This window comes from Bactrocera neohumeralis, chromosome 4 (genome assembly GCF_024586455.1).
Source record: "Bactrocera neohumeralis isolate Rockhampton chromosome 4, APGP_CSIRO_Bneo_wtdbg2-racon-allhic-juicebox.fasta_v2, whole genome shotgun sequence".
NCBI lineage: Eukaryota > Metazoa > Arthropoda > Insecta > Diptera > Tephritidae > Bactrocera > Bactrocera neohumeralis.
This window is the reverse complement of record NC_065921.1, coordinates 76,067,095-76,089,759: the sequence shown is the minus strand read 5'-3', so window position 1 is coordinate 76,089,759 and position 22,665 is coordinate 76,067,095. Positions and strand designations below refer to the sequence as shown.

General features: G+C 34.3%; 1 protein-coding gene across 1 annotated transcript in view; it reads right to left on the bottom strand.

The window, feature by feature from the left end:
• Window positions 1-22,665, bottom strand: part of LOC126756491 (transient-receptor-potential-like protein) — a 48,197-nt gene that overhangs the window by 5,500 nt on the left and 20,032 nt on the right. Inside the window, 6 exon segments of the mRNA XM_050469576.1 lie at window positions 375-648; window positions 5,777-6,011; window positions 8,009-8,200; window positions 8,431-8,611; window positions 8,732-8,874; window positions 18,738-18,975. Coding sequence (XP_050325533.1) covers window positions 375-648; window positions 5,777-6,011; window positions 8,009-8,200; window positions 8,431-8,611; window positions 8,732-8,874; window positions 18,738-18,975 — 1,263 coding nt within the window.

Below are 22,665 nucleotides of genomic sequence, written 5' to 3'. Positions count from 1 at the left end.
CCTCAGATGGAACTCCAAGACTTCCAGGAATATTTCTGGAATCGCTCGGATGGAAATCCGGATTTGCACGGATGTTTTTGGAATAACTCGGATGGAACTCCAGACTTCCACGAATATTATTGGAATCAGTCGAATGGAACTCCGGAATTGCGGGAAAGTTGCGAATTTCTCAGATCGAACTCTATACTACCAGGAATATTTTTGGAATCATTCGGATGGAACATGAAATATGATATATTTTTTTGGTAGTATCAAATTTATATTATCTACGCCTTGGTCTTTATTTTATATTCACTATGCTATTCATTGGTTATTTTTTTATTTAAACTTTTTTCAGTTTCAATGGTATTTTTATATCCACCGCTCATGCTTACCTCAAACACATGACGCTCACGTACAAACTGTTGCGCAGAAAATCAATGAAGTTCCACATATTCCGCAAGTAGCTCTTCATGCCCACCGTAAATATCTCCTGCACCTCCTCCCACATGAAGCCGAACACATAGAAGACGACCAACAGCTCCAGCTTAGTCGGTGCTTTGCCACGCTGACGCAGCTGTTCTTCGGCCAACGTTTGCCGCATGCGTTCGGTGCCGAAAAGACGGATGACATCGTCGTCGGCACGTTGCGACACCAGGATTAGTATGACTGTTTGCCAAAGGAGGTGTTTGTGTGTATCAAAGTGTATGTGTGTGGTTGACAAGCGCAACGGGGTAACGGCGCGCCGGCACAGCGTTGCATTCAAGGACAGTGGACAGTGTTGGACGTGCGAAGCAAGTGCAGCAGTCAGCAGAATGTTGAAAGCAGAAAATTATAACAAAAAGTAAAGAGAGAAAAAATCGTTTTGTTTGAAAAAGTGCAACCGAAATGGCTGAAAGGCAGAGAGAAGATAAATTGAGAAATTGAAAAATATTGCCGGGAATCTTTTCATGCTGCCAACATGTCTGCGCATTGTATGGCTTTGATAACTGCTTATTTGTTGCGGCTGTCAAGCGCTTGTAGTCGTCACACTAAAAGCACTCCGTTACAATCTCATACACGCACACACACACCACCACAGACACGTTGTAATACGCACGAGTAACGACACATAAGTCTATAAATATAATTCGATTTTGTTCTACTCCTGCCACAGTGACCACTGGCTTCCGCTTCCTGGCACTTTTATCTACAATAAGCTCATTGTTGCTGGTTGCCGTCTTTCATTTCTTATTTTGGTGCTACTTCATTGTTGGTGTTGTAGCTCGCAGCCACAATCCAGTGGGTATTTACTTCAGCCACTGAAGTATTTATTATTGCCGCTTTCTGTTTGACTCGATGAGATAATGTTCATAAATGGGTTTCTAAATGTTTGACAAATACTATTTGACTCAGTTGTCATTACTGGGGATGGTATGTGCCACGCAGTGGCATATTTTGCTCGAAATGTGAAAAGTTAAGTTGAATTAAGCAATCAGTAATAAGTTTTCGTGCCTTCAAACGAGTCTCGTGTTTAAAGTAGTAAAATTGCCTACTTCCTGGAACTCTTCCAATCTGCTTTTTCTGTAATTCACTTTCAACTTGGAAAAAGTGGCAACTATACTGAGTAAAATATAAATTTAAAACCAAATTTGTTTCGAAGATCTACAGAGAACTGCTTTGGGTTCATTAGATTATTTTCACTTAAATATTAAATTAAAATAGTTGGCAACTCCGTTCAAACATACTTCTTCATTTTGCTTAAGTACTACGTTATTCTATAGTCAAACTTTTCATTTATATTTTTTATGTTTTAGCTCTAAATAGAAACCCAAGTGGAAACACTTTTTTCAAGTATTTTAATATTTTATATATGGCAACTCTACTCATGCACATCGGTGTATTTTTTTTATTTTCTCTTACTTTATACCTGTAACTTGTATGAGAAATCTTTTTAATGTTATGTAGTTTATTTTTTTTCATATGGCAACTCTATCCAAATACACATTTTTTAAACTTTTGTTTATTATTTTGCTTGTTTTACAATTTTGTCTACCTTTTTATCTATAACTTGCATGGCACCCCTATTTTTTCATATTTTTTTAATTTTTTACATATGGCAACTCTGCCGTTATATTAAATTTTTAAACGCTTATGCGTTCATTTCTAATTTAACTTAATTTCTAATAAACTTTCTCTCTATAGCATGTTTGGCGACCTTTAATCTATTTCATGTATTTTAATTATATACATATGGCAACTCTGTCCAAATGCAAATATTTGCATCCTTTGTTTTCTAATTTCATCATTCATTATCATTACTTTTATGGCTTTTTTATTTCATGTACTTTAATATTTTACATGTGGCAACTCTATAAATAAATTTTTTGTAACGCTTGAGCACTATTTTATAACTTCAACAAACATTACAACCATTACTTATAAAGCAACCCTTTTTTATTTCATTTTCTTTAATCTTTTACATCTGGCAACTCTGTCCATGTATAAATTTTCGAAGCGTTTGTGCATTATTATGTAATTTAGAGAGACTTTATGTCTTTATTATACTTTTTAATTTCAACTATTTTAATTTCTTACATATGGCAACTCTGCGCATGTACAATTTTGTTTTTAAAACTTTGAACATTATTTTTTAACCTAGTCAAACTCGATATCTATAGCTCGTACCACAATCTACTATGGGTAATAAACTAAATAAAATAATTCAACAAGTATGTGAGTCTTCTATCAAAAAGTGCTCAGCCCTTGAGAGTTACCTCGAAGCGGTTTTCCGAAATGTTTTCCGTTCTAGGGTCCATCATCCTAGAGAAAGGAGCCTCTGCAGATTTTCGTATTTTTGTTAACGTAGTGCTTCAACTTACTTCTCTTAAACACTAATACCAAATTCAAAACTGTGCCAATTTGCAAGGTTGCCACCTATTAGAAAACTAAAGTAGGAGACGAAAACATGTGTGAGACAAAAAGACCACATTTGGGTATCAAACCAAGGAGTTTCTGAAATATTGCAGTTAAAAATTTTTTTCCTGGAGGGCTGCCACCTTAAAAATATTTGTAATATACTCAAATAAAGAAATAAAAATAAATTTAAAAATAAACGAATTATTAAATTATAGGTTTCACAACAAAGAGGTTGCGGCTTGGATTGTATATATTTGTTATAAATGTTGCCATCTGTTTAAAATTTGGTTTCATTCAATAAATAAAATAAACGAATTAATACAAAATGGCCTTAAAGCCACAAAGCTTTAAAAATGCTAAAAATTCAAAATAATTTTCTGAAAAGTTGCCACATGTTTCAAATTTTTTATGCTTTTAAGTTTTTAAAATAAATCTATTATTTCAAAGTCTTTGTCATTGATGATATATTGTACTTACATATGTTTTATGAAAGTTTACAATTGAAAATATATTTTTTAAGGGTTGCCACCTGCCTAAATTTTCGATCCTTTTATGCAATTAATGAAATATTATTAATAAAAGAAATTTAAAATAATTTATAAATGATTATAAAAGCTATTATTTCAATATATTTTCTTAATGTTCATGATATATTATATTTAAAATAATTTGTTGAAAAAAATTGCCAAATATATTGATGTTTTCTATCTGTTTTATTTTTTTCATTAATTTAATAAAATTTAAAAAGACATTATTTCAATATATTCAAAAAAATATTCCAAAGGGTTGCCAAATGTTTGTAATTTTGTATGCTTTTAAGTTCGTAATAAAAAAGCTATTATTTATGATATTTATGACAAATTATATTACGTTTATGATATTTAAAATAAAATTTGTATACTTTAAATAAATATATTCATGAATTATTGTAAAACAATTTTCAGCGAAACAGCTTTAAAACGGCTCAAAATTCAAAATTATTTTTAAAAGGGTTGCCAAATATTTGAAATTTTGTATGCTTTTAAATTCATTATAAAAAGCTTTTATTTTAACAATCTGTACTTATGATTTATGATAAAATATAATTATGATTTCCTGAAATTTACAGTGGGGGGATATATTTTACAAGGGTTGCCACCTGCTTAAATTTTTGATCCAATAAATTAATAAAATAAATTACTTTTTCCGATTATCTGGCTATACAGCTTCAAAAAAGCTCAAAATTCAAAATAATTCTTTTCAGGGTTGCCAATAATTTAAAATTTTGTTTAAAAAAATATATATTAAAATCAGTTCATTAAATTTACAATCTAAAATAATTATTTTAATGTTCTTATCATCCCAAACATGCTTTTGTAAGATTTTGTGTTGAAAAAATTATCGTAGGGTTGCCAGCACAAATAAATAAAATAAATATGGTATTGCTATATGGATATCAAATGAAAGGTATTTAAGGGATCTACTTTAAACGCGATTCGCTCCACGAGCGTAGTTTTAATTTTTTTTTTTTTAAGTATTTCGAAGAAATGAACTTTGAATCACTCTTTACCGTTAGTATTAACTTTTTCAAGAGATTAGCAAATGGAATACTTGAAATGTACCATAAACACTAAGCGTATTAAAGCTTACAGCCTGTTTTACAAATTTCTGCATTAATGCTTTCTAAAATCTTTTCTTTGCCATAAAGCTTCCCAAAATATTTTTCCTTAGAACTCTTAATACCCAAAAGCATATTTGCACTTAGAATAATATTATATAACCATAAAAAAATTAAAAAAATGTTCTTCTCTCAATCTTTAATAGAAAAGCATGCTGAGAAATCACGATAACGATTTGACGTGACAACAGCAAATTACTTTTGACCAGACAAGTGCTAATAACCGTTAGGTGAAATGTCCATTTCACCCACTCATAAGCGGCTCAAACTATTAACAAAAATGACAAGCAGCAAATATGCCATCAACAGCAAGCTTAATGGACTGGAAAGATTAGTGATTTGCACGCATTGCGCTTGAGGCGCACGAAAAGCGATGACAGCTGTCAGAAAAAGAGAGAGAGAGAAGAAAAGTGATGAAAGATGAGTGAAAACGAGAGTGAGAAAGGAACAGTGCAGAAAAGAGCGTAAGCGTTTAAGATTTGGGTGAAAATGAAGAGAAGGAGATAGAAGTGACGAAGGTAGTGAGGAAGGTAGTGTGAAAAAGAGAGAGTGAGCGTTTAAGATTCGGGAGGAAATGTCTTGCTAATGCACGAAATAAAATGACAGCAGATGAAAGCGCTTAGTGTGTTGGTATTTCGCAGCTAAACTCTTGACTGATATTCTAGAGGTGTGTTTCAGGCACACATACTGACGTAGAGACACATATGTACGAAAGGCGAAAGATGCTAGTTTCTTCTTATTTACTCACTCTAACATAAGCTTCAAACTCTAACCCGATTTCAAATCTTATTCCTGACATTAAAAGCCACTGACTGCAATGATTTTATGCAACTCTTAAGTACTACGTCTTCATGCTACATAGGCAAGCCGCTTAGATCAGCAAGATTACGCCATGTTGCCGCTTATTTAACAAAAATTTGAAGTTTCTTCAGTATCAATGTAGCTCAAAGAGTAGCTACAGCCTACAGCGCTTAGAACTCACAAAGGCCTCACTTAGAGGTATGCCTGCCTCGCTACAAATTAACAGCTACTCCTTTGCTTGGGCAGAGACTCTAATAACAGCATGTGCATAACGGCACATGAGAGTCAGTAGTTATTTGTGTGTGCATACAGTAGCATTCTTGAGCTTTCGAGTAGTTTCACACACACACTTAAGCAATCTACACTTTCTCCCAAACATATCTTCACACCCACACAATTACGAATTTCTTGCTCAGCAAGTCTTGAACTCCGCATACTTACACAGGAAGAACAGATAGGACGAGGCGTGTATGAGAAACTTCATGAACGGTTTACGCATCAAAATACCGGTACGACAGTTAGGCGCAAACATGTAGACCATACAATAGACGGGAAAGAGCACAGCCACTTGTACGATGCACCAGAACTTTTCGAGCACCGTTTTACGCCTAAAACCGGGCAAGCCATCGTACCAAATGGCGGAGAGCAATTGCTGGATATTCGAGTGGGCAACAAACTGAAAGGAGAGCAGAAGAAAGTTGATTAAATTTAAAATTTTTTTTTAAGTAAGAATTTATTAAAAAAAATATATAAAAAGGGATTAAACTCAGAGCGCTGGAAATACATATGTACATACTCGTATCGCCACCTAAAATGCAAAATAACGTAACATCACTTTTCATAAGTTGACAGGCGAAGAAAAAATTATGTACAAACAATTAAAAAAAATTATAATAAAAAATTATTATAAACAAAATTTGAGTTTTGGTTATAAAGTGGTTATATATTGGTTATATATTGGTTATATGTTGGTTATGTATTGGTTATATCTGACAGCGGATGCTGAAAATTTAATGCTACATACATATATGTGTGTGGTATGATGTAGTGAGGCACAGGAATAGAAAACACTTATGTATATTCAAACAAAATTAGAGTTTTGGGTAAAAAATTGTTATATATTGGTTATATATTGGTTATGTATTGGTTATATCTGACAGTGGAAGCTGAAAACTTAATGATACTCGTACATATGTATATGTTATATGATTTAATGAGGAAAAACGACGATTAAAAAATGGTTTTATATATTGGTTATATGCTGGTTGATTATATATGACAGTGGAAGCTGAAAATTTAATGCTACATATTTGTAATATGATGTAGTGAATCAAAAGCAATAAAAAACTCAATTTCGATTTTTTTGATGAAACGTTGTTTTGCATTCTACGTGACTTGATAGAACATACAATGATTTCAGAGCAAAATTTTCCGAAAATCAGAGTTTCAGTTGTAAAAAGAGTAGACAGGCAACCCACGACCATCATGCCAAGCAATGACTTTACATTTCATTTCGCAACTATGAATAATTTTCTATAAAAATTTGGCGTCTGAAGCCTTAGTAGATTACATAAACGGAATTTTCCGTACATAAAGGCTAAAATATAGGAGATATGTATGCTGAATGAGCTCATGGCCTTTCACTTAAAGGTTAACCTTATGAAGCTTCATTGAGCAGAAGAAGTGAATTAGAGGACTCTATCCTTGAAGAGCACCTCATTCCAAGTAGGAGCACAATGCAATGGTATACAAAATTGAAGAGATTAGTATAACGGTACCACGTGCCTCTTATCAGAAGAAGCTTCCAATATTTTTTTCAAGCTGAGGTCTATACCAAATCTCCAAGCTTGTTTCAAGCTGAGCTCTACATCATTAGCAGCTTTGCAGAGCTTATTCTAGAGAAAAACAGGGGAACGAATTGTACTGTTCAGTGATAGTCAGGCGGCACTTCAAGCAATTTCGTCCTTTGAAGTCAAATCAACAATGTTACTGGGGTGCACAAAAATGTTAACGGAGTTGCCACTGAAAACTATATGCTTCTAGCATGGTTCTCGAGGCACAGAGGCATCAATGGAAATGAGCTAGCCGATCTGCAGACGAAGGTAGCTGCGGCAATCAAACAGATAGGATTGAAACGGATAGAGTAAAGTATCAGTAGAACGCAACTGGCAACAAGTGCTTTTGCTTCGACAGTTTTGAAGTTGTTTCGAAGAGAGTTCGATATTATAAGGTTCAAGAAACTAGTCGCTCTACCAAAAAACTAATAAAGGCAACTTGTAGGATATTTACACGCCACTGCAGGTTGCGTTGCCATCTACATAGTTAAGGGTACTACTTAACGGATGCGTGTCTCTTCTGTGACTAAAAGCAGAGACACCAACGCACATACTGTTGGATTTCCGAAGAAGAAGGATTCAGGCTATCGGGTAATTAATTATATAACCACTACCTGCAAGACTTAATATGGATTAAGAAACTTAAATTGCCAAACGGAGGCAAGTGTTTCTGAAAAGTAGTTAGAATGGATATTTTATTGCCCATCGGAAGGTAAAGCAGTAGCACTGACCAAGAATAAAACTATAAAACTGCTTATTGCCTAACTTTAACTCAGTTCAAAATATCAAAAAAATATATATAATGTATTTCAAGCTCATTTTTTCCTCTCCCACTCACCTTCTTTTGCTTATACATAATGGCTTGTTCTAAACGATTCAAGCTCATGCGATCACCAGGCTCATATGTAGATATCTGGGGATCATAGTTGAGTATAATGGCCAGCTCATTCGAGGTACGTGTTTGATCCAGCAGATCAACAGCGAATTTTTGGCACTGACGACGCAACTCCATATACTCGGCTTTGCATTCCTAAAACAACAAGAATATAAGGAGTTTCGAATATTTGGTAACTGAATAACAAACTTTAATATACATAAATATAAAAACAAAGCAATTTGCAAAAAGTATCAAAAAACAATTAACATTAATAATAACAAATTTTAAATAATAATATATTTCTAATACTTTTTTTCCTTTAAGTTTCAATTTATCTACTACTGTCTTTCGCATAAAACTCCTTCCCAGTGTTATTAACTAACCTGTTCCGTAAAAGCTAAATTTCGCAATTCCCATGAAAGTTGGAATGCCGTGAGTAATGGATCACTGGAGGTGAGGCAAATGAGTGATGGACTCGCCAAAGCCTTATAAATATTGACACGTGACAAAGAATGACGCAGCGAATCTTCGTTGGACAAACGTACGCACTCATCACAGCCGCAGCTGAAATGAAATTATAATAAAGAAGGAAAATGTTAATTAATACGAAAAACAGATATTTTTTAAATTTATTTTTATAAACTGCAGCATTGTGTCTTTTACCACAAGGTTACTCATACACACCGTATATCATGTGGCACCGGCACGGCAGCGCCACGATCCAACAAAATTTTTAAAATCTCAAAATTGTTCTTATGAGCAGCCAGTATCAGCGGTGTGATGTCGGGCGGAAACACAGCTGTATTTAAATCGACTTTTTGCCAACTCTGAAGAAAGAAGAAGCAAAAAAAGGAAGATAATTAAATATAAAAATGTATATAATTGTATAATATACGGATATAATACTTGTAATTAATAGGTTAATAATTTATAATAATATTTAATAATAAGGTAGAGTTAATGAAGTTTAGTTTAATGGAATATGTATATACGACTTTGTTTCAAAAAAAGGGGATATATATAAACTCTCATTGTCATGCTTCTAGAGAGAAATCTATGCTTATATTCACATCTTAAACCAGCATTAACAATAAGAAATTAGGTATTTACACTATGAAAAAGAGATACAAGTTAGTTCAATGAGGTCGAAAACGAAAACTCGGGACCCTCAGAAAAGGTACCGAAAAGGTACAGTTAGCTATTAGAAATTATCTGCAACTTATAAGATCAAACTGATTTCGAAGTAAGAAACTTGAGCGTCATTAGACATACTGTCAGAGAAAATACTTAGTATGAAGTATATGATTAAATAATCAATAACACAAAATACATAATTTATCAACAGTTCAAATCTAAAAATTTCGATGAAATTTATCGATAATTTAAACATCGATAAATCATATACCGATAACTTTTGTCGAAATATGATATCGATAAATCATATACCATTAAATATAACAAATTAAAGTATCGATAACTCAATACGAACAAAGATTCGAAGATATCGAAAAAAATATCGATAACTACGTACCAAAAAATAATGTATACCGAATCGAATTATTAAACCTTATTAACATCGATAACTCATGTACCAATAACTTTGTCGAAATATGATATCGATAAATTATATACCAAGCAACTTAACAAATTACAATATCGATAGCTTAATATCAATAAAGTTTCGAAGACATCGGAAAAGAATATCGATAACTATATACCAAAAAATATATCGATCTGTGAAAAAAATCAAGATACCGAAAACTAAACAAGTAACAGCAATATCGATTTCAAATGCGATTACGATTACTCTCGTGCTAATAACGATACCATAATATAATATCTCATATGTCAATAAAGAAAATGAAATACTTATGTCACCGTTAGATTATGTGTCAAAACGAATGTCGACAACTCCAATGCAACCAAAATTATCGATTCATGAGTCAATAACATAAATATGAAAAAATATATCGCCACATGATATCGGAAAATTTTATACAAAAATATGCATATATCGAAATATAATATCGATTACCATAACATACCGATAAACATAATTTCGATAACTCAAACATCAATATATACATATGTATATATAACCAGCTATATTGCATAATGTAACATATGTTGAAACGTTATATCGATAATTCAAATGCCAAGAAGGATATTGAAACATAATATCGATGACTCAAATATCAACAAATGTATCCGAATAAAATATCCATAGCTCAAATACGAACAAAAATAATGAACTTAAATATCGACAACCCATATTTCATAAAAATATTTTGAATGCAATGCAATAATGATAATTCAAATATCGAAAAATGAAATCGATAAAATATTTACAGAAACTTTTTTGAAAATGCAATATCGATAATTCAAATATTGAAAAGTTAAATCGATAAAATTTTTACCGTTAGATTTTTTGAAATGCATTATCCAATTCCAGCAAGGATATCGAAACCTAATATCGACAATTCACATAGCAGTAAAGAAATTGAATTATAACAACGATAAAGCAAATATCAAAAAATATATCGAATTATATATCGATAACCCAATGTCAGTTGTAGGAAAAATTTTGACAATAGGCCTCTCTAAACCCGTAAAATTTAAAAACTCTTATTATTTTCTGATAATGGTCATATAATGCTAATTTTATTTCAAAATTTTCAGATTGGTATCTGTTCAGCGAAAAAAACTATTTCGTGCCTCTGTTTGGTTTTCTTCTACTTCAAATAGACAACGAAATAACATAAAGTGCAAAAATGTTGCTTGACTGTTTTAAGGTTTCTTATCAAAAATGGATGTAATCGGTACTTTTCTTCTTCAATCACACATGCACCAAACACAGATTATTCTGTTGAAAATTCGACATATTCTGCAATAATAAATTATAAAATTGAATAAATCTTTTATAACCTAATATATAAGGTTATATATTCTAGCCAGAATCTGTATATGCGGTACGAGTTTAAATAAATATCAAAATATATAAGAAAGTTAAAATTAAATTAAAAAAATAATAATTAATTTTTAGATTAACTACAAAGAAATTTCCAAAAACCGCTCACAAAGCAGCGATTTTCTCATAAAATAAATTTAAAAAAAAAATTTGTTCTCAAATTGAATACACGCAAACCAAACAAAAACAACAGAGTGATGCATGCCTACTATTATATCCGTGATTGAATGTTAAATGGCTGCCTATTAGCCACACCTGAATGCCTCACTCAGTCAACGGCTTGTGTATAAAGGTCGGTGCGAAGACAAAGAACGGCAGTGCGAGCGCGCATTGAACCGAATTGTGGCAGCAGGCAAGCAAAAACACACATACAATCACATATCCCTGCATATATGTATATGTGCAACAAAGTCAAGGACACGACGCGTTGACACTTCCAGCAGCTCACCGGCTCAGCTGCTTTCACGCATCACTCCACACTTTCTACCACACACACCGGCGTGTGTTGATTTCCGCCCTCCCCCTTTGGCACATTAAGTGCCTAATCAAGCGTGGCATAACATTTGCGACAACAAACTGTAAAGGTGAAAGGCAACGGCAACATTTTTGCATATGAATGCGCGTACAAACATACACACACACGTCCTCCTTTGGCGTTATTTTTTCTGTAAACAAATATGTTTGTGTGTGTGTAAGCATAACAGCAGCATGTGACTATGGCAAAAACGCTTATGAATATATTCAAAAGCATAAAAATAGCACGATGAATAGCTGTTTGCGTGAATGAATGCATAAATGATTGCTTGATGAGGCAGTCAAGTGCGCAATGGCTGTTACAAACACACATTTTCCATAAACACATATTCACATGTGCATACACATACATACAGGCAGCTAATTTTGAAACTTTTTCCGCCCATTTTATTATCATACATTCATTCATATGTTTGCCTACACCATTGATTGGGCCCCAACGCCTTTGCTAAGCAGCGACACCTAGGCGTATACGCAACTTTTATGTGTATGAATAAATTATTGCAACCATACTATATACGTTAGCGTGTGGCTACTCACATGTAACTCGCATGAAAATTTATTTGAAAATGAAAGTAATTTTCCATTTTCAATGTTTTTATTCAAATGTTATTAGAAGGTTGCCAGTTTGCGCCAAATGGCTACAGAAGACAAGGCAGTATATAATAATGTAGCTGAAAATTTTGTTCCGCATACATTTTTTCTTTTAACAGTTATTTTCTTGTTTGGAATTAAAATTTTAAAAAACATTGTTGAGCGACTTCTTAAGGATAAAAGGATATTAAGAGCTCTTTATTGTGATTTTGATCGTTCGGTATATATGACAGCTATATGCTATAGTAGTCCGATCTAAATAATATTATTGGAGATAGTGGCGATGCCTTGCATAATACTATACGCCAAATTTCGTGAAGATATTCTGTCAAATAAAAGAGTTTTTCATACAAAAACTAGATTTCCATAGTTCACTTTGTAAGGCAGCAAACGGACATAGCTAAATTTTTACAGTTCTTTACGCTAACGATTTTTTCATATGGATCGAGTGAAGGTTTAGGAGTATATATTTATGGATTCTTAGACTTCCATGATTTTTTCAAACCTCTTCTTTGGTATTTTTGACAATATCCTGCATAGAATATCTGCTTAAAGCCTCAAAATAATTAAATCTGTTGCACAATTTATCTCACGGTTCGTCTTTTCAGTGTTCGACTCAGAGATCTGTTGGTTACTGAGAAACACTTTATCCATAACTCTTATACCAAGCTAACTTTCGATACCCAAAAATCGAAAAAGTTGACGAAATATGAAATCCATAGGTTATGCTAACAAAATTATCAATAATTATGCTATCCAGAAACTTATCAAAATATTATATCGATAAATATGGTGGCAAAAAGATATATCGATAACTCAAACTCCAACCTAAATATCAAAATATGATGTCTAAAACAAAGAAAATTATGGAAAACAAATGTACCAACAAATATCGATAACTCGCGTATTTGGAAGATATTCAAATATGTCATCGATAGTTCATATTTACAAATTTAGTTAAACATATTTAAATCGATGAATTTACTCATATACAAATATAAATCGAAAACGCAAATACCAATTGAAAAATCGAAACACTATATCGATAACTCTTATAGCAAGCTAACTATCGAAACCCAAATTAAAAAAAAAGTATCGATATATGACATGCATAAGTTATACCAACGAAAATATCGTTAACTATTATATCCAGAAACCTATCGAAACTTTATATCGATAAATACGATGGCGAAAAATATATCGATAACTCATCTCTAACCTTAAGAGAAATATTATGTCTATAACAAAAAATATATCGAAAACAATACTGAGAACTCAAATATCATATATCGAATTAAAATATCGATAACTCGCGTATTGATAAAGATATCCAATTACGTTATCGATAATTCAAATATACAAAATTATTTAAACATTTTCAAATTAAAAAAACGAAACACTATAACGATAAATCTTAGATGAAACTAGCTATCGATAACCAAATTTCAAAAAAGTTAACCAAGAATCCAAGAAAGATATCGAAAACAAATATTGAGAAATCAAATACATACCAATAAATAAATCGAAATAAAATATCGATAACTAATGTAACAACAAATATGATATCGATAATTTCAATATAGGAAATTTATACAATTTTCTCTCCACCAAAAACTGAATACAACAGATTTTGTGTTTTACATTTTCTCGTGTCCATATAACGAAGTAAAGCTAGTTCCGTCCTCTCCTTGATTTTTTACTATATACATTCCTACTATGTCAGTCAACGATTTAAATTAACGACTAACTACTGATATAGTGAATCAACTTTCCTATATTATTGTGTTTTGAAAATATTTTCAAAGATTGAAGATAGTTATCCGCCTTCATGAAGAACAATATTTAGTTTCACGTTAGTTAATTGGTAGAAATGAGCGGTTCAATAACGAAGAGTATAGTACATGAGTTGGTACAATTTAGATACGGTCTAAAGTGTTCCATCAGAACCCACATATATATACTTAAAAACAAGTCAATTGCTCACTGGTAATCGCTAACCAGAACAGACCCGAACTTTTATCCAGCCAAGAACTATCAACTCGGTACCATGCCTCAAAATTACTTGAGGAATGTTTTCTGCCGCTAAACAACAACAACAATTATCGTTTTCTAAGAAATCTGTATAAATATCTGCTGGTTTAACTCAAATCTTTTTGGTTAATGTTTTGGGTAAGAACTCAACTCATTTTGATTAATGTTTTGGTATGAAGCGTATCACTGTTACTCTCGTACCAAAAGCATGAATATTTCCCAAAAAGGAGTAGAAATGGCAAACTTGCTTAATAACGTAGATGAGAACTATCCAACAATCTGGCCAAAGGCACTCCAAAAATTAGCCGAAGCTGAAAGATGATCTTCAGAGCAAATACAATGAGTGCATAAACGGTCTGCGCCAATGATTCTCCTCAATGTTTAAAACTGGCTGATCAAAAGACAGAAGTCCAGCCCATTAGCACTAGAAAGAAGTATATCAAACACAACAAAAGCATCTGGGAGTAATAATAGACTCAAGGCTGAAATTTACATATCACCTGGAATACACCATCGGTGAAGGGAATAAAGTCCTTAACGCGTTATCAAGAATATTTAAGGCTGTGTGCGTTCCAGTCAGCGATTTTTACTCGCAAATGTAATGAGATGAGTTGTATTATATGCGGCTCCAATATGGAACCAAGCGCTAGGCGATAAAGCGTATGCCAGACAAGTAAGCACAGTGCATAGTCGACACTAAGAGTTATCAGTGCTTTCCGAATATATTTACTCACAAAAATAATCAATGAATTTAATTTTAAAGAATTGCAATTCATCAATATTTTCCTTATTTAAAAATATTATAAAAATTTAATTTATGTTGCCAGCAGCAATAGCAAATTATAAACTGTGCCTTGCCTGCTTGAGAGAGAAAGAATGTTGCTGGCAAACACTTGTCGTCTGTTTGAAAATCTGTGATAAGTACGTGACTAACGAGGCAACTGTCTTAACGAGCACTGGGCGGGGTGTTAAGGTAATGCTTCCTGGCACCAAAATACAAAACTACATATACAAACAAATATATTTATGCACACACAAGCGCATATCGATGAAGATTATGTATATGCGCCTTCAACTGATGAGCATAGTTTGTATGAAAAGTGTTAAAGGAAGGCTGATACTTTTAAGTTTTTCATATACACATGTGTATGTATGTATATTTGTGTTTGTATTGGTATTGGCTTGCGTACAAGCTTCCGTTTAATCGCCTTCAATTATGCCTGTGTCAGCACAAGTGTCAAGTGTTGTATTAATAAAGTTTATTGACAGACAGCTTATTGAAATACACATACAGACACACACATTAGCAAGTATTGATGAGTACATATGAAGGCATATTTATATACATATACAAATATACAATAGCATATATGTAGCTTGCGTGCAGCTATATGTGCCTCATATATGGCAAACTGTAGTGCCGAAACCTCACGCACACATATCTTTGTTGTAGTTGTATATACATACATATGTGTGTAAGTATGACACATAAGATCCATCAATTTCAGCAGCTCACTACAAATGCCTTTAAAGTATCGTCGGCTCTAACGCTGGCAGCAGCAGACACCAACCGACAGCGCCCGCATGGCAGTTGTCAACTCATTAGGCGCTGACATTTTTGTCGACGTTGCGAAAAACGCTCGCAAGAATTGACGCCCGCTAGTGTCCACACATATTCGTACATACAAGCATGTAGCTTGGGCTGTAGCAGGCTTTAAGCGAGTCCTACACTAATACTGCGTGTATGTGTTAGTTGTTGTGGCCATTGAATAATGATGCGTCAATATTGTTAATCGATTTTTGAATACAGTTTTGTATTTCAAGCTTAAATACTGCTGAATTATTTGAAAAGAATTCGGGAAGTGAACTTTATATGTTCCTCTTCATATATAAAGGATTTTATATGCTTTCTCTCAACTTTCAGAGCGCTACGACCAATTTATGGTTGTCATAATCGTCCTGTTGGATCAACAATTGAGCGTCCAATAGAAAAATTTGAATCCACAGGCACAGTACAAAATATTCCCGTGCCTGCGAGGCAAAGAAGTGTCTGTAGTGTGACCCAAATCTGTCTCTAAAACGTCGTTCTCAAGCGTTGGGCATCTGTGCGAAAAGATCTTGGCCTACATCCTTATAAGATCAAATTTACCAGAACTGAAAATACCTGAAACCTCTTGCCCACCAGAATCGTCGTATGTTCGTGAATTGGGCTGAGCAGCAACTTGAAAATGATGCGGATTTTCATCGCAAAATCATGTTCAGGGATGAAGCTCATTTTTGTCTGAAAGCAATCTACACGTACTTCATGAATAATTTTTTTCATGCCGAAAAAATTACGGTTTGGTGCAGTTTATGGGCCGGCGGCGTCATTGTACGGCTCAATTCCTCTTCTTCGTGATGATCTAGACCTGACGTCACTGTGAATGGGTATCGCTACCGCTCAATATATCAATATCAACCGAATATATTCGGCCAGAATTGAATGATATGGACTTGGACAATATGTGATTACAACAGCAGGGAGCCACAAGCCACACAGCGAATGCCACAAGCAATTTATTCAAAACCGAGTTTGGTGAACTGTTATCTCACGAAATGACCCAGTCAATTGGCCGCTTCGGTCGTGCGATTTGACGCCCTTAGACTACTTCAAGTCTATGGCCATGCAACAGAAATCGTATTCCATACATAATGGCGTTGAATTTAGTTTTACGGGAATAAAAAATTGTTTTGTTTAAAAAAACTTTTGTGGCGCTCTCATTGAAAACCCCGTTATTATATACATAATTTATAGGGTCTCCGACGTTTCTTTCTTGGTGTTACAGACTTCATAGCAAACTAATAAGCCCTGTTCATGGTGTAAAAATGAGCTCTGATTTCATTATTTTCTGATCGTTTCGCCAAAATCTCGACAATAGGTTCAGAACTTCTCGTATCAATGAGCTTTAAAATGTATAGTCTGCTGACGACCTTAAATAAGAACTGCTACTTCAGCACTGATTTTTCGATATATTCGTTGTTGTTTGCATCATCTATTGTTCAGTTATAAAAGCTGATGTACATAAAAAGGGACTTCTACGAAAAGTTGGAGTGGTTAAAAATTTTCTTCGTCGGAAGGCTAGAGCTGGATGCGAATGCCTCGTTCAAAGATGTGGTTTAGTAGGGTATTCCAGTATACATCTGGATATCAAAGCCACAGTCGAGGCGAGGAATTAAGCGAATGGTAGTCTACGCGTGAGTTAACTTTGAAGAGGTGTGCTGTCAAGCGGTTGATGCGAAAGTTTCAACGCGCTCGACGGACCAATTCTGACAAACTGTCCCAGTTGAGGTATGAATTTGGTTGTGTGATGAGGGAATATTAAAAATTAAAGAAGAGGATAGAAATAATCGTTCTCCAATTGCAACTTTTCGTGCACTTTTGCCATCGTTCACATTCGCTCGCTGTTCGTCGGATTGGGGAAAATTTCGAACGCAAATTTTCTGTACATAATGTTCATGTGTCAATAAGACAAAGAATCGCTCGAAGTAATAAAAATATTACAGCCGTTCAGGCAAGTGGTGGATTTTGTGAAAGGATTTCGGCTTGCATCCGTATAAAATTGTTCTCACTCAAGAACAGAAGTCATTGGTCAATTTGCTGATTTTGTCTTAGAGCAACTTGAAAATGGTAACTATTTTTTTTTTAATAAAATCATCTTCTCCGATGAGGATCATCAGATTGGTGCGGTAAATAAACAAAACTGTGGCAAACATTATGTTCACCTAAATTGACAGTTTGGTGTGTGGTGGAATCAGCGGTCCGTACTTCTTTGGAAATTAAACTTAAATCACCGTTACTGTCAATTGAGTGTGGTATAGATCAATGATAACCTCCTTTATATGGTCGCAATTGAAAGAAGTTGATGGAGACAACATCTGGTTCCACCAAGGTGCACACAGCACATGCAACAACTTAATTATGGCGAGAAAGGTTTGGAGATTCGATTATTTCAAAAAATTGTGACAATGAATTACCTCCGAAAAATTGTGATTAGACTACTTCTTGTGGGGTTATTTGAAATTATTGGTCTTAAGCAATAAGCCAGACACCTTTCAAGCGTTAGAAGTCAATATTAACAATAGGTACTTTTTTTATTTTAAAGAAATCATATCACTCTTGTTGGAAAACCCTGTATTACAAACATTTTGATGTCAAATTTAGTCTTTATCAGTCGTAACTTTCAGCGCAACTGAGTACTTTGGGCACCACATAATGTTTTTCTCGAACTTCGACCAATTTTTCTTATCTTCCTTAAAGTAATATACTTTTTGAGATTAATACATAAAAATATACAGTTGAGCTTCTATAAATCGAACTTCTATATCACGAAGTTCTCCATAACTCGAACTCTGGAATTAACAATAGAAGTCAAATTTCATACAAATTTTCTTCCATAACTCGAAGTCCCTCCAGCTTTAATTTTTTTTTTTTTTGTGATTATTATGTTTCGAGTTCGATTATAATGAGTTCGAAGTTCAACTGTATACCCATACATATAAATATATGTTTTGATCGTTACTCACATATGGTTCACCCTCCTTGTAGATGAGTTCCTCATGCTCGAGCAACAGCTCGACAGCCTCAACGAATTCCGCATTAATGGCATGCAGCAAGGCATCCTTCGTCTCCACGCCCATAATCACTAACAATTCAACCATTTCGAGGTTCTCATTGTCAATCGCCAGTGTGAGCGCGCGCCGGCCCAACGGATCCATACAATTGATATTGATGTGGCGCTTGCGATGAGCCTTCTGCAGAATTCTGAAAGGGTATAAATAAAGCGATTATTAGCAGTAAGAAGCAACAAGAATAAGCTAATTATGAAAATAAGCAATGAGAAAAGCACAAAGCAATGCTTTAAAAGCTGCAACCGAAGAATATATAAGAATAATAGAAAATCAGTGTATAAGTTAGGGTGAAGTTTCGTAAGGCCAACGCTGATTGATAATGAAAGAAATATCGAAAAATGTTCATTAAAAAAAATACTAAAAGCTGCGCTAAAGGTAAGTGTAAACCACGAAAGGGTAAAAGAGTATATAGCCTTGTGCTGAACAGCTTATACCCAAACCGATATGACAGCGTCACACACTCATCGCAGAACAATAAAGAGCCTTGGCCGCATTCTAATAATTCCAACAATGAGCGACTGCAAAATATTTTTCAATACCACATTATTTTTTGGGTTTTCAACTCTTTTATGCTGTACCTTTCCTCACTTGCAGCTTGCCGTTCCTTCTTTCTTTCCTTGCTTTTCCTCTATTTTTCTTCCTTGCTTCTATTTTCTTGTTCTCTCTGCAATCAATGCCAATATTGGAAAATTGTAAAACATTGCAGTGTGGAAAAAAGTGCTTTAAGAAACTTTTAATTACTAGTCTGAGGCTGAGTGCTGAATTTAAGCAAACAAGCTAATCTATGGCGACGTCAAAGCCATTACCAAATGAGCATGGCCAATGGAGGTTGACAGGCCATTATGAGCGCTTTAGAATTGGCATGACTTTTTCCTGCAGCGGTGAATAGAGTAGGCAAACTTTGCGGTCAACTTGCAGCGGACGTGGTGCCCAAAATTGCTGCTCTTATTACCAATATACATATATGAGTCTCAAGCAGCCTTCGTTTGCTAGCTACATGGCACACTTTCAAAATGGCCGTTTTGTTTCGACATAAAATGTGATCACAATAAGATATATATTTATATATACTGACTGTCTTTGCAATCAATAAAGTATTTAAGGGTTTGATCATAGATAATGAAAGAATGCCTTGATTTCTTAGTGAGTCTAAGTCCCGCCTCACAATAAATCTGCAATGGATTCCAGTGCGTAGTGATATTCCTGGTAAATGTGAAACAGATGAGCTAGCCAGTGTGGGCGCCAGAGGAAAAGACGGAATATATATGCTTCTGGCGACTTGTAGATACCTAATTCGGCTCGGCAGTTTTCACTCTAAGATATAACCAATATATAACCATTTTATAACCAAAACTCAATTATTTCAGTATGAGTGATTCCTGTTATATCGTTTTTCCTGCACCTCACCACATCAGATTACATATGTATATGTAGCCTAAAATTTTTAGTTAAATGTCAGAGATAACCAATATATAACCAGAATATAACCAATATATAACCGTCCAATATAACCATGTCATAGAAAACCAATACATAACCACAATATAACCAGAATATAACCAATATATAACCGTTTTCTAACCGAAACTAATTTTTTTTTTGAAAGTGAGTGGTTTCTACTATATGTCAAGTTAAGAGTTATTTTTATCTCAACTTATGAAATTAAGCTAGCAATCTTTATACTGGGGCTACCAAAAGTCCGGTCACAATGAAAAACAGTGGAATGGAAACTTTCGCTCCACATTTCTGGAATTTCAAATTTTTCAAAGTTCAAATTCCCATCGGATGGAGTAAAAGTTCTCAACCTCTAAGAAATTAAACAATATTTTATCCTTCCGATCTCTCATGAGAACTTTGCTAAAGGAATATGACTGTCTCCAGATCTACAGTTTCAGAACCAAGTCGAGGATTAATTATCGAATAAAGCCATTAGCAGTAATACTAAAATTCCTTTGTCTGCTTCTATAAATTAATAAATAGAATGCGATTAAAGCATGGCTGCCGGTTGGCTTCAACGTGAGTCCAATCCAAGCAAAGATATGTTCACGCAAACTTTGGCGAGCTCAGTCTTCTAACTGATTGAACCTGAACAGGGTGGATATACTTGTAGATCTGAGAATTAAATATTGATCTGAAGTTCGTTCAGTACTGAATCTTGAAAAAGAAAAATCAATTTATGGACTTTAACGCGCTTTTACATGAAGAGCGACCTTCAGTAGCCTTGACTGAATTTCATATCTCCGCCATATGGACGAATCTAAACAGATGTGATAGTTCAAATACTTTGAAGTCATTCTATTAGATGAAGACCAATAATGAATAACCAAGAAGAGGACTTGGCTTCACTTGGGAACGTGAGATGGCACCTATGTCTTTTTTTTACTGGCGCAAAAGCCGTTTACGGAGTGGAGGTCTTTCTTTTTCTCTATTTCCACCGGCGGGTACTGCGTCGAATATTAAGTGCTGGAGTCTTTTTATTCAATTGGACGACATGGCAGTCTCTTAAGTCGGTGAACTATGTCAATGGGGTCATATATCTGGTACAGCTCACCATTCACAGTGAGCAAAGGTCCATAAATATTCCACAGAACCTTTCTCCCGAAAACTCATAACGTCGACTCATCAGATGTTGTCATCGTCCATGTGTCTGCATCATATATCAGGATGGGGATGATGAGTGACTTGTAGAATTAGGTCTTTGTTCGTCGAAAGAGGACTTTGTCACATACTAACGAAACGGAGAAATACTATTGGAACACTTATATAAGATTTATGAATGTGGATTCATAGACTCATGAGGGCATTCAGCAAACAAAAAGACTCCAAACATATAAGACAAAATCAAAACTCATAACTAAACTTCTAGGCGAACTCGAACAAACAACCCTGAAAATTTGTAAAGCGTTTTTCCCAAACTACTCAATTTCATCTCATTTATTATAACTGTAATGCGATGCCACTCACCCACACTCCCATTAATTAAGCAGTGCTCAAAGCAAGTGCAATCAAATCAAATGAAAACAAAAACACCAATATCAAATTGGAACATTGTAATTTTGAAATTTCTCTAGTGGAAAACCCGGAAGGAAAAGCAATTCAATGCGGCAAATAGTCAAACTTCGGCAATCAATGAGCGCATAAAAATATCAATTAACTCGCCGAACTTTGCATTAGCACATTGTTTGCTGCGGACCGCACGCTTCCGCAGCATTCACATTTTATTGAAATTACAATTTCACCATTAGACGCTATAGGGAGCGAGCGCCAGACGAGTAGACCGTGAAAGTGCCAAGTCAATAACAATTATAAAAGTTAAATGGCAGAAAAAATAAAAAATCACAATTTCAAATTGAAGCTTTAAGCAAATGGCGAGTGCTGGAATGCGATTGAAGAGGAATGGAAAATTGAGTGGAACAAAGTGTGGTCGTTAAGGAGGAGGAGGAATGGTGTTGGAATTGGGGTGGAGGAAACTTAAAAGATTGTAAGGGATGGCTAAGAACAAAAGTAGCGAGAAAAGTAGAAACGGAAAAGAAGAAAGTTAACTAAGAAGACAACAGACCCTTGGAAATGTCTAGAAAAACGATGTAGTTTAATAACAAACCCTTTAACAGGAGTGAGAAAAGCAACTCCGGGCTCTTTTATTCCAAGAAAAATACACCTTATATAATTTCGAACAAAACCCGATTTTTATCAACGTAGGAAGAACGGACGGAGAAGACCTTTAAAATCATGCTATTCGATGACTTTATGCCATCTTTTGGAGAGCAGCATCCTGTTATTGGTCTATGGTGATGAGCAATCCACGGTTTCGGTTATTTTTAAC